This window comes from Mytilus californianus, unplaced genomic scaffold, assembly GCF_021869535.1.
Source record: "Mytilus californianus isolate M0D057914Y unplaced genomic scaffold, xbMytCali1.0.p SCAF_9, whole genome shotgun sequence".
Taxonomy (NCBI): domain Eukaryota; kingdom Metazoa; phylum Mollusca; class Bivalvia; order Mytilida; family Mytilidae; genus Mytilus; species Mytilus californianus.
The window spans coordinates 77,585,204-77,599,450 of NW_026262745.1; the positions used below are offsets into that span (position 1 = coordinate 77,585,204).

At 32.4% G+C, this 14,247-nt stretch overlaps 1 protein-coding gene across 1 annotated transcript in view; it reads left to right on the plus strand.

Annotated features, from left to right (window-relative positions):
- LOC127716307 (uncharacterized) overlaps nt 1-13,986 on the plus strand; it is a 42,081-nt gene extending 28,095 nt beyond the window's left edge. The window contains exons 2-4 of the mRNA XM_052222478.1: nt 2,145-2,316; nt 5,400-5,459; nt 12,621-13,986. Coding sequence (XP_052078438.1) covers nt 2,145-2,316; nt 5,400-5,459; nt 12,621-13,054 — 666 coding nt within the window. The 3' untranslated portion in view covers nt 13,055-13,986. The remainder of the gene's footprint in view (nt 1-2,144; nt 2,317-5,399; nt 5,460-12,620) is intronic.
- The last annotated feature ends 261 nt before the right edge of the window (nt 13,987-14,247 follow it).

Here is a 14,247-nt window from a genome sequence, read left to right on the forward strand (position 1 = left end):
CTTAATTAACATAAAGCATAGAAAATACCTTTTCAAAATAAGCTTTGATTTTGTCGGTGTTACGATTTTTACAATGATGGTATTGTCGATTTTTCTCCGACTTTTGTGTTCTTTTTTTGCCTTGTGCTTCACTTTTGTTGCCAAGCATTTTTAATACACGTATAAAAGATATACGAACATGAGCAAGCTTACAGCACAAACAGAGACACGCGTATTTTAGGGTTTACTTAAATAATGATAGCCCTCCTGTCCTCTACATTTGCAGTATCGTCACTGCGTGTTTGCCGTACAAAATGTCTTATTTCGAAGTACCCTTAACCTACAGTGACTATCATTGCAGAACGTAGTATTGAATGACATTATAGAGTTAATTAAAATGGACGCAAAGACTGTTTTATTGCCTGTCTGACAGTATTAGGAAAGACTAATCAACGAAGTCTGATCCCTGTTCCGTCAATAAATAATTTTAAAGTTTTCGACAGCACACGCTTTCATTCTGGACATCAATGTCAGAATTTTTGTTGTTTAATATTTCATTATGATGATTTAAGTAGGAATTATACGTTTGAGTTGGGATAAGATTTTATTAAAAAAAAAACAAGTGTCGTCAATCCCTGTAGAAAAAAATCCACTATAAATGTCGACTTAGTACGGTCAACAGTATATACTTTGGTCTTCAGTGTGCTTAGAAAGTCTCTACATTGTACAGTTCACGTGCATGCTCGGATTATGTATAGCTCAACATTTTTTCATCTTTTATCTACTAATTTGTTTAATATTCAAATGACATGCACGTGCATTGTCTTCATACATGTTTTACTACATGTACGATGGGAATGGTATGTCAAAGAAAGATGATACAATACAACAGATTACTGAAGGTCAACGTACGACCTCCATTAATAAACGTATGTAATCAATGTCTTTTGCTTAATGGGTAATAACTTATTTTGTTTTTAAACTGATTTGCTAAATCGGTGGATTTAGAATCAATGTATCGTGATTTTTCAAATTTAAGCTGTTAGTAATACTCTTTTGGAAGCAATTATATTGATTGATTTCTCATCAGTTGCAATTTGTTCATTACTTCAAATCACTATATCGGACATTTGTATCCGAGAAAACAAACGCAATAAATAGTTCAAGGAAATATCTCGAGACTATTTACCTTGAAATTGATTAGTTATCTTAAAAAGGTAAAAACAAAACAAGTGGATAATTGAAAATCACCAGTCGAATAAATACAATATAAATGTCTAAATAAATATTAAAGTTTAAAGACGACAATACAAACAAAACTCAGAAAAATATACAGAAAAAAAGAAATGAAGGTAAAATGTAACCTATCCCACTAGCAGGCAGGGCTGGAACCAGTTCCTCTAATAAATACACGGGACCGGGACCGTTAGGAAGGGTGGAAAACAAAGAAATAACCTAGTTCCGTTGAAATGCTTCTAATACCTTGCGAGTCAATTACATTCAATTTGATACTTTATTCCACCATTCACTACATGACCATGTTCTAACCGACATAGGCCAATTAAACAATTTGTTGAAATCAAATACGATGAAAATAGTAGGTAGTATACGGAATTTTGAGCTAGGATTTCTTGACACTAAAGGAAAACATATTTTGTCAACAGGATCTGTATAATCATACATTTTTTTTCCTTTCAAAATTGTTCAAATGGTTATTCATAATTTAAAAAAAAACAATTGTGATGGAGGTCTTTCCATCTTTGCTGACATGATTGGGTTGATTGATTGACTGTTGTCACAAACTCTCGTGACACATATTTTACATTGATTCATTGATTGGATAACGTTCACTGAAAAACATTTCACATTGATTGACCGTTTGTTTTACGTCTAGTGACAATTGCATTACCCAGTCGACACATCCAGTCTGATCCCGTATAGAGTTCATGCGATTCACTCTGGTTTTTTGTCTCTCTTGGTTTGTAAATTCAAAATTGATTTTCGAGTTTTTAACATGTGTTCCTTCTGTTGCCTTCTATTCATATTACCTACTTGTATTTTAAGTCAAGTCATGTAAAATGAGTTTTACATTTTTATCATTATTGCTTTTCGTTCAATCATACTGATAACTTTTGCCAATAAAAACTATGTTTTTCGAATTTCAGCATAGTATAGTGAGCGAAAAACCTTCAAATTATGGGAGTGTTGTGTTATGGAAAGACACGTCGGAACCTGACTTTTCTTTTAACCTTATGAGTAATTTGTGTGAGGCCATGGTTGAGGCAGACGGAACATGTGATTTCATACAACGTGCCTTTTTAATAGTTTGTGGAACATGTACGTACAACAAATATATGATAATATTAACACATTTAAGGTGATAATTATTGACGACAGGTTTGTTATATATCATGTTTATGTGTATTATTATATCTAATTTTATCTGCTTTATCGAGTCCTAATTCATAATAATGACATGGTGAAAATTAGATTTGTTCGAAAATGCAGAAATCCTTATTACAAAAAAATATTCATCTGTTAATGTTATTTTCTTACAAAGGTAAAATTGAGTATCTTAAAGCACATACAAAAACACATAAATAAACGTATAGTCGGAAACTTCGCTAACACCCTTTAATTTTATTATTAAAAACTCTACCAAACTCGAAACTAAACTATTATATAAAGTGTACAGGAAAGCTGTGCATATAAAAGTAAGAAGATGTGGTATAACTGTCAATGAGACAAATCTCCGCAAAATAACAACTATAGGTCACCGTACGGCCTTCAACAATGACCAAAACCCCATACTGCATAGTCAGCTACAAAAAGCCCCGTATGACAAATGTAAAACAATTCAAACGAGAAAGCTAACGACCTGATTTATGTAAAAACACAATGAACGAAATACAAATATGATATACAGCAACAATCTTCAACCACTGAATTACAGGCTCACGACTTGGGACAGGCACACACAGAATATGGAGGGGTTAAACATGTTAGCGACGCCCATCCCTCCCCTAACCTGGGACATTGATGTAACAGTACAACATATAAACAAACTATAAAAATCAGTTGAAAAGGGCTTAACTCATCAGATCGAGTCAAAGCAGAAAAAAACAAGAAACAAAAACACAGGCCGGACTTGGCAGGGTATTTATACATCCCTACAACAAATAAAGACACAAAGCACAGATCTGAGAGTATTCGCAGTTACTGACAGCTAGTTTACAGCCAATAACAACTAATATCAAAATCATTTATCGAAGACTAAAGAATCAATAGACTATTTTCATATTACCGACTTTTGACTCCGGATTATATAATTTGTCGACTGGTTACCTTGGACATCATGGTACTCGGTCAAGTAAGAGCAACCAAAATAATTAAAATCAAACATATAATCGGTGTAATTTGAGGGGAAAGTTTACAGTAGTATTTTGTAGTGAAAAAAAATATTAACCAGGTAATTTTCCCCCAAAATTGTACCGATTGAAAGCTTGGTTTTACTTCTTTAGCTTGCTCTTACCTGACTTGGTACCATGATGTCCAAGGTAACCAGTCGACAAATTATATAATCCGGAGTCAAAAGTCGGTTATATGAAAATAGTCTATTAGTCCACTGTTCTGTCATAAGCTATTGTCGCATTGTCCACGGGAAATCCATGTTTCAGAACAGATACCAGTAAGGGAGGCATGTTCTTTGTAGTGGTCGAACTTCTTGTACTTATGATCATGATCACTTTGTTGTGATTGCATGAAGACATGTCTTTTATGATTTCGAAATTGTCTGGTCTGAAAAGGTTTCAAGCTGTTTCCAACTTTTATGGTAATTATCTTATATGTTTTATTTTAAATTTGTATTTGGCGGTTCATAATTATATTATAATATCACATTTTAATACGTATTACATGAATTATAAATGACTTTCTTACTGTGACCGCCTACACCAGGACGACTTTTATTGTAAATGTTTGGTGCACTTAGTTGTATTTTTTTAATCCATTTATGTTCTGCTAATTTGCTTGATTCCAGGAAATTCGACGTCTAAGAAAATCAACAATACTTAAAGGTCTTCGATTTAATATGTGATATTTAGAATTTTTTTTTTTTTTCATATGATATTTTCTACTGTCATTTCGTATGCTGTTTTATATTTTCTTATATAACAATTATTTAGTTTTTTGTAAATAAAAAAATGGCACTTTCGTTACATCGATATATCTGATTAATATTGATTGATGGTTGTCTGCCTAACGTCCAGTGTCAAATATTTCATGTACACTCATGAGGATCTGATTTATATGTTGAAATGATATTTAATTTTAAAATAAATAATATCCTTGTGACAATTCGGTTAAACTAACTAGATTTTAAGTTCAGGTGTTCTTATGACAAATAGAAATAAAGTTTATATATGCTGCTGGCTGTTTCAGTATGCAAACTCTAATGCCAGTATGCAAATATTCTAGTATTTAATTCTAAATAAACACTTACAAATAATGACATCCTATTTTTTTATTCATTTTGCAACTTTGAGCTTGACAAATGATAGGACTATTCAGCGATAGTTGAAGATCTCTAAGGTGTCATTATATTTCAATTATTGTTTTGCATTTTCATTGTTATTTACACCACATAAATCACCTTTATTCAAATGTTTTTAAGTACAACAAAATATTTTCTTTATTTCTATAAGATAGATTTACAGACAGAAGGCCATGGAAATTCACATATTGCAAGGATACATTATTTTTGTTGTTCCTCAAATTTAGAATTAAATCCATATTGAATCATAGAAAAAAAGGTTCCTTTATTGTGACTTGGATGGACAGTTGTCTCATTGGCACTCATACCACATCTTCTTATATCTATTTGATATCCCCTCCAAACGAAAAGAAATTCTGTAATGAAGAGTATCTAATTTACACACATGATACATAACATCACATCCGTTAAAACCAAATAACTGATATGATGTTTTATTTCTCAACATTTTTAGAGCAATTTGACAATAGTCCATGCTTTCTATTCAATTTATGAGAAATGAATGCCTATGACATATTAAAATTGCTGATTTGTAGTGGACGTCGCATGAGACGTTTCTGTAGATTTTACCTTTTCATTTAATACTTCATCTGTTGACCTATAATGTGACCGCTTTGTGTATATTTAAATATATATAGCGTTGTTAAAAGGCGTGCATAATGGCGTATTATAAAAATAAATATTGTTAAGCCCCTCAGAAAAGCGGTAATATTTCCGCTACTGTTTTGGAAAATGGGTGCAAATACGATACTCGACGCAATTTGAGTACTGAGACGTTACAGCAAAAGCAACGGTTACATGTTACTTTTAAACAAACACGATCACGAACAAAAGATTTAACTAAACGATATATATCATATATTTCCAGGGCCTGTGACGGTGTTTTCTGGAGTTCTGATGTCCTTGCCGATCGCTATGATGATTATTGGTAACGTTAATATAATTTTAGCAAACATACAATTTTATCGCTGTGTTGAAGAGCCATTGGTGGCCTTCAGCTGTTTTCTGCTCTTTGGTCGGGTTGTTGTCTCTTTGACACATTCCCCATTTCCATTCTCAATTTTATTTCAGTTTGTAATCTATACGCATTTTTGCATTTACTTTCACTAGAACCACTCAGGACCAAAAGCTAGAACTGACAAAGATAAATAAATACGCAAGGACCTACATAAAAGAGAGGCGAAAGATATCAAAGTGAGATTAAAACTCATAAGTCGAAAATAAACTGACAACGCCATGGCAAAAAAAAGGGGAAAAAGACAAACAGACAAACAATAGTACATAAAACATAACATAGAAAAACTAAAGACCGAACAACACGAACACCACCAAAAACTGGGGATGATCTCAGGTGCTCCGGAAGGGTAGGCAGATCCAGCTCCACATGTGGCACCCGTCGTGTTGCTCATGTTAGTACAACCCGGTGATAAGTCTAATTCAGTAGGTTTTCGTTTAGAATACCAAGGACTGTTAAAATGCACAGTAGAAATATATTTCAAAGTAAATCTGAAATATTTATAAGTTCATAGATTTGGCAAACAACAAAACCATAGCAATGCAGACACTGCTCTGATTTGCAATCATTTCATACCTTATTTACTTTACATTTCCCAAACCAAACACAATCTAGCAAAAACCACTTTTGAATATAAAAAAAAACATTGAGAGCATATGGTACTGCATGATTATTAAACATAAATATTCGAAGCAGACTGTTATAAACATATCTTCTTGTTTAAAAATCGTGGTAAATAATCATGAGAAACAGATAATGTTAAAACTCGGACGATGGCTAGACGTGCATTTAAACGCTTGGCAGATATTTCCTTTACTTAGTTTATGGTGAATTTCCGTTAATAGAAATATTTTGATTTAGTATGAGAAAGTATTTATCACTTTCCCTAATAAATATTGCCGGAATGGCTTTGAGTGGGATTCCGTCTTTGGGAATGATTCACAATGCGGGGTACTAGCTCTTTATTCACACACAAGTCGGCAGTTCAATACAATAAACATAAACAAATTGGTAAAGTCCAAATTCATTTAATAAAGTCCAAATATAAAATATCAGTGTTACAAATTAGTTATTTTAAGCCAAAAACAATATATATGATTGCGATGGAAAATCCGAACGCAGTTCATGTGCTCTCGTTGGCATATCCAAACGGAGTCCCTGAATATAAATTTATCTTTCTTTAAATACCAAATAAAGTTGCTATAACAACACAGTTTGTTGGGGTCATGTTGTAAACAGAAATTATATAATTAAGTGATTTAATTCGTCAAAGAGAATTACGATAGGTGATCAATCCATCAATCAATTGAATTATATGTGTATTTGATATGACCGAATAAAAGTTGCATAACGAACTTGTAAGATATTTGCATAAGCTTAGAGTTTAAAAGGTTATTGACAAATAAAAATTTATAATCTAACATGTTTCAAATGTTAACAAATATTTCGGACATTTAAAGTCATAGCGAATTTCGAGATCGTTACAATTGAATAAATAAAATATGCATGCTGCATACGAAATGTACACAATAGAAATCGATATAATAAGACAGTTTGAAATAGAAAATTAAGTACCAAAATAATGTGTGACAACTATTCCCTTTTTCAAGAAAATTCGTCCCGAATTTATAAATTTGAGTCATTGAATGAGTAATAGTAAAATGAAATGTTCACTAAGAGTTCAATATCGTGGATATCGTCCTTGTCTCGGGTGAAAATGCTGATGGTTGTTACTTCTTCGGCTTTATAGTTTCTGTTGTATCATTTGTATCTTGTTATTTTCCACGTAGCGAGTTCATTAGTTAATCCACACTTGTCACTTTTTAGTTGTTTTATTTCTTGTTCAAGTTCATATATTTCTGTGTACTTATCACTACACTGCTTACTTTCCCGGAATGCATTATCTTTCCAAAAGTTTGTATCTCGAATAGCTTTATTCAGTTCCGCTGTTACACTTTGTAGGTCATTTTGGAGTTGCTGATTTTGGAAAGACAAATGTCCCAACGAAGAAAGGTTTCCTTGATTTTGTTTTAATATTTCATTTTCATCCTTTAAGCTTGAAGTTAAATCCTCCATGTCTAAAGCATACACTATATACTGATCAACGATATCTTTGTGATGTTGTAGTGCAATTGAAAGTCTTTCGAGTTCTAATTTTTGGTTATCTGAATTTGAATCAGTGCCAAGGATGTTTCCTGTAATATTCCCGTTTGCAGGTGTCAATACCAATATTGTCTTCTTCAAATCCTCATTTTCTCTTTTTAACTTGTTCATCTGTTCTGTTTTAGTATCACATTTTGGAACTGATTTATCTAGATCACTATTGGTTATCGAAGAAAACGGTAATTCGTTTACAATTTCTTTTTGTTGTCGATATTGATCAAGTCGCTTCATATCCCGAAGTTTCTGTGCTTTAGATTTATGACGACGATCTCTAGATTGTTTATGTTCCTTCGATTTTGACGTATTTCCATATTCCACAGACCTCAATTTCTGAAATTCTCGGTAGGGTTGCCACGGTTTAACATTCCAGCAGCATACCGACGTGTGCATGTAATGTGAACATCTTGGTCTTGATATTTGATATAAATAGTCCATTATTACAAAGAGTAGGCGCCCGAACCTACTATGCCACTCGCTTGTTGTATTGCAAGAGGTTCCTCAGATCGATTCGATACTCCACCAACTTATGAGAAAGTATTTCGTTACACTTTTCTCAATAAAACTGCCTAGATGGCTTTGAGTGGGATTCCGTCTTTGGGAATGATTCACAATGCGGGGTACTAGCTCTTTATTCACACACAAGTCGGCAGTTCAATACAATAAACATAAACAAATTGGTAAAGTCCAAATTCATTTAATAAAGTCCAAATATAAAATATCAGTGTTACAAATTAGTTATTTTAAGCCAAAAACAATATATATGATTGCGATGGAAAATCCGAACGCAGTTCATGTGCTCTCGTTGGCATATCCAAACGGAGTCCCTGAATATAAATTTATCTTTCTTTAAATACCAAATAAAGTTGCTATAACAACACAGTTTGTTGGGGTCATGTTGTAAACAGAAATTATATAATTAAGTGATTTAATTCGTCAAAGAGAATTACGATAGGTGATCAATCCATCAATCAATTGAATTATATGTGTATTTGATATGACCGAATAAAAGTTGCATAACGAACTTGTAAGATGTTTGCATAAGCTTAGAGTTTAAAAGGTTATTGACAAATAAAAATTTATAATCTAACATGTTTCAAATGTTAACAAATATTTCGGACATTTAAAGTCATAGCGAATTTCGAGATCGTTACAATTGAATAAATAAAATATGCATGCTGCATACGAAATGTACACAATAGAAATCGATATAATAAGACAGTTTGAAATAGAAAATTAAGTACCAAAATAATGTGTGACAACTGTTTGGTGAGAATTGTACTACATGTCTTATGCTTTAGCATTAATTCCACATATGATGTTTTTCTTTCTCATGGTTAGTGTCCTTCTTATTATCTCGTATTCAGTATTGTATCTTTCTTGTGGGAGTTCAATCACTCTTTCGTGGATTGATCAGTCACGCTTTTAGACCAGCCTAAGCTTGAGTATCGCTATAAAACTGTTTATTACTAATCACGAATACTATTCTTATTGGTTTGACTGATGACCACTGACATATTCCCATGCTGATTGAATTATTATAAATACACTTTTTACTACTAAAGCTCTGATCTCAAATTGTCATTTTTATACAAAGAACGAACTTTACGTTTATGCATAAGTCTTTTCAGTGACACTTAAACTAACACAGTTGGAAATTCAAACCCGTTATAAAGTTGAAAACAAATGAACAAAAAGTCCCAAAATTTGTGACAAATCTGGTTAATAAAATCTATGCCTAAGAGTAGAACAATATAAGTGTTTCGAATGATTTATAATTGTGTGAACAGTAAATTTACAGAGAATATTTATGATATTTAGTTGCAAGCATAGGATAACTAACTACTGCTTAAGCTTGATAGCCTTGTCATTCTGCAGATTTGACAAGAATTCATATTGCCTAACGCTTTCATTTGACGAGTGTTACTGTTCGCTTTCTTCTCTTCTTCTTCTCGTTACTGTCAACTGGTTCTCAATTAACATACTCCCTTTTTACAGAAGATTTCTCCCTATAAATGATATATGCTTGAAAATATTTATGGTACTTATCTGAATTGGCACTTTTTTATTATTCTGTCATGTATGTATTTTTTATGTATAGCTTTTACGTTCGTATACGTATTCATAAATACTAGTCTTTTAAAGGCTAATTAGGTTGACGTTTTTTGTTAAAGGTAAATCCACAAAAATCGCATCAGACACAAGATATACTTTATAAATGTTTTTATTGCACATTCGTTAATTGCGTGTAAATGTGCAATTAAAATATTTATCAGAAACTGCATAAAAAAAAAAGAGTGGATACGGAAAAAATAATTTGAATTATTTGCAAATTGATAATATACCAACTTGACAGTCAAGTTGGTATATTATCAATTTGCAAATAATTCAAATTATTTTTTCCGTATCCACTCTTTTTTTTTTATGCAGTTTCTGATAAATATTTTAATTGCACATTTATATTTTGTTTGTTTAAAGGTGTCGACACGAGGTCTAAAAACTGCATAACTGCATAATCTAGAATCTAAGCTTAGTATATCGTAAATGAAAAAATAATAAAAACATTTATAAAGTATATCTTGTGTCTGATGCGATTTTTGTGGATTTACCTTTAACAAAAAACGTCCATAGTTGCCAACTGACATGATATTCGCGTGTAATACACGCTTTTTCAACGGTTTACACGCGAGGATTTTGTCACTTGGCGTGTACACGCTTTTCACCACTTTACACGCAATTACACGCTTTTTCGTTGTTTTGATTTTTTGGTCGTTAGTGATATCACGATTCTCGGGTTTTTTCATTATAAGACGATAAATGCCGAAAATTTCGAAGTAATTGTTTATTTTTCTATATGGACGAACAGCAAAAAGCACTTAAGGTAAGTAGTTTGTGATTAGTTTTTACGATTTTGTGACTTTCTTTCTTTCAAATTTACGTAGGGGAAATGTCCACAGAAAGAGGTCGCTTTCAGGACCTGTACTGTCGTCTAAAGAGCCGATTGTTAAGTAAAAACGATGTCGATGTGTACGTCTAAGATTCACTGAGATTTATAAATTATATTTGGGAGTTCGATTACAAATGATCGAGGGACGAGTAACGCATTGTACACCCTATGTTGCAATCATAACAATACATGTGAGAGGAGAACTACAATATAGCTATTTGATTAAGCATTTAACGTGTTTAATGGTAATCAAATAATGAAATATTTTTCTTTTTCAGTATTAAATCTAGCCAACAGATTTCCACAGGCCATAGAGGATGGAAATATCACGGAACTGTTGGATCAGTTCTCATAGTACCAGCTGTCTTCTGATAAACTACCTAGTTTTGACCAGGCAATAGCAACATATATAGTTTGTTGGGAGTAATGGCAGAGATAATAGATGACATTTTAGATGGCAAAAAAACGTTATGACACTCTTTCAAAGCTTGATAGAGCTATTATAGTTCAGCCAATATAAATTCTGACTGTGAGAGAGCATTTTCAATTATAAAGAAATTCACACTGAATTCTGATCAGAACTTGACAATGATATATTGTGTGCCTTGTTATCAAGTAAATGTAACCAAACTGGCAGTTGTTTTGAATTTGTACTTAGTGGTGTTGCTTTAAAAGCAGCAAAACAGACCACTGTTGAATACAATAAAAGTTTATAGTAGAATATTGTTTTTTATATTAACAAATTTGTATAATGTGAAATTATGAACATTGTTCATATTAAAAAGTCTGCATCTACGTCACGTGTTTTCACACGCTTTTTGACATGTCATGTCATGTCATGTCATGACATGATTTCTCATTGTCAGAGGTTGGCAAGTATGACTTGACTATAGATGTGTTAACTTATGTTTAGTCCTATACTATACCTGAGGGTTGTCTTCCACAAGCCTTAGTGTAGAAAAAAGGAAAAAAATAACAAAGGGGCAACCAAAATCATAAATTTAAAAGAAACCAACAAAACGATGGCAAGCAAACAAAAAAGTGCGAAAAGACAATCAGAATTCTACAAACCGATACATATAACACTAGACTGAGCAAATAGAAATGTACAATTAATGAACAATTTCAATTTTCAAATATTTCAATTAAAGGGTAAACATTTAGGACTGAAGAAACTTAGTGGAAGTTAAATTCTAAAAGTTCCACTAATATGCTATCAAGTCTTGTATGGTGATATTAAAAAAAAACCAAAAAATTAACAGATTATTTTTAAAATTGGACCAGGTGTACGATCAATGAGACAAATCTCTTTAGGACTGGCACTTCATGTCCAAAAAGCTGTTGTAAAATTTCCTTTATTAACAGACCGAAGACATTACATTGCCGTAATACAACCTGTATCCGATATTATCTTACCTCCTATACATTTCTAGGAATATGATTGGTTAAAAGCGTCCATGTGGATACCGTGTATATTCCATATTAGGTTAGTAGGGAGGCGGAGCTTATTTCATACACGGTTAGTAGTGGTGTTACGTCCCTTTATAAAAACAAAACGGTACTGAGAAACAATCTTAAAGGTTTCAACAGACGTAGAAATTGACGATGAAGATTGAAATAAATTTATAAAACACATTTAAACCTAACAAGTTGTTATTGTTGGTATCTGTTTTTGAACTTCAATGGAAGTAGTTTCTAAATGATAACGGTATTGAAGACTTGCTCATTTTGATAGGTCACTAGTCTAAATTTCACACGTTAAGATAGTCGGTAAGATAAATTCGTTACATAGTGTGCTAGTGACGTAATACGGTATATATGGGGTCAGTAAATTCCATATGGGGATTCGAGCTTCGCTCTCACCCCATATGGAATTTACTGACCCCATATATACCGTATTAGGTCACTAGCACACTATGTAACTAATAATATGCACAAGCTAAGAAAGCACTCGTTTCTACTTGTAGGAGTTAAATATCTCGAGGACTGCCCAAAGGAAAGGAAACTACCTATTTATTTACTCGTTGGTGGATGTTTTGGAACTATAAAATTAACGCTTATGATGTGTAGTCAAATACGTCTATTGAATGACGAGGATGACGAGGACTTTCACGACGACAATGAGTTGGCGACGATTAGCAGAATGGCAAATGTCGGCTTAACAATATTTTTGTCAATTTGGTTTGTTTTTGGAAACTGTTGGTTTTTCGATATTTGGAAGCCAAACTTCCGTTCCCCTCTTCATGAACCTAAGAATTGGTGCGATAAAACGGTTTATAATTTCACATATTATCATTTGATTGTATGCCATACATTAATTGGTATTGTTTTGTGTTTGACCTTTTTATTTTGTTGTTGTTTTACATGTGTAAAATGCTCTAATGATTTGGAAAAGGTCTAAACTGACGGTTTAATGATCAAAACGAAATTCATAAATGAAACTCTTAACTGAAAAAAGTCAACCAGTATGATATAATCAGCCTTGTCAACATCTCATAATCAAGTATGTTGTTATTAAATTAAGCTATATCGCATCAAAGTTGAAAAAAATAATTTCAGTTTAAATTTTTCGACGGAAACAAAGTAATTTACGCTTTGAACAAATCATTATAAGTATTATGAATTTTCGTTAAACAAAAATATGTTTTAAGAAGCATGATCATGATCGTTAATCGTTTCTATTTCGAATAATCCATTTTCAAATTACCGACCTCGCTTCCAATTTTACAAATTGTGAACAAAGGGAGACAACTCTGAATTTTGGACAGTCTGAGTTCATGTCAATGTGAACCTATGGAAAAAAGTATGTCTTGATGCAGGCAACCTTTTAATAAGTGTCATTCCGTTACCGCCTTGTATTCATCCCCCTTTCTCACCACAAACAATAAATATGGAATGCACGAATACGAATACGAAGTCAAAGTTTTCTTTTAAATTATATATAAGACACCATAATCGTACCACTTGCTTTTCAAGAGTTTGCATATGTTTTCCGACCTATGAATTGTTTCCCTTTACAACTTCTAAAATTAGACTATTGTACAAAAGAAGATACAAACAGATAATACATTTATATAAAAACGAAAAACTTGGAAAAGAAGGAACACAAACTGTAATATTATAATATATCATGTTCTTCTAAGATTGCGATTTTTGGCTGTTTACATGTTTTATTTATATTATAATCGTTAAATTCCTAATGTATACGCATGGTTGTGATGATTTGTGTATCTGGCTTCTAAAGCTAAATATCTATTTTTATCATTTAATTATAAGATGTATTTATGTATCCAAAATTCTGAGCATTAATGTCCAAATAAAACGTGATACCAGCTTCTTTTCACTTTCATTGTCTTTGTCATCACCACAGAAAATTTCAGTAAATATAAAAGAAATATATGCTGCAATCACAAAGACATCCAACGGAGACCAGAGGACGTGAATCTGAATGCCTATCTTTAGTTATTTCAATTAATCCGTTTCTGTGCGGTAATTCTAGATCTCAACAGTTCTAGAGGTTCGTATTCATTTAAAAAATAACAGATCAAAAGTAGGATAAATAACTCGAATAGTGTAGCCAATTCTGCCAAAAGT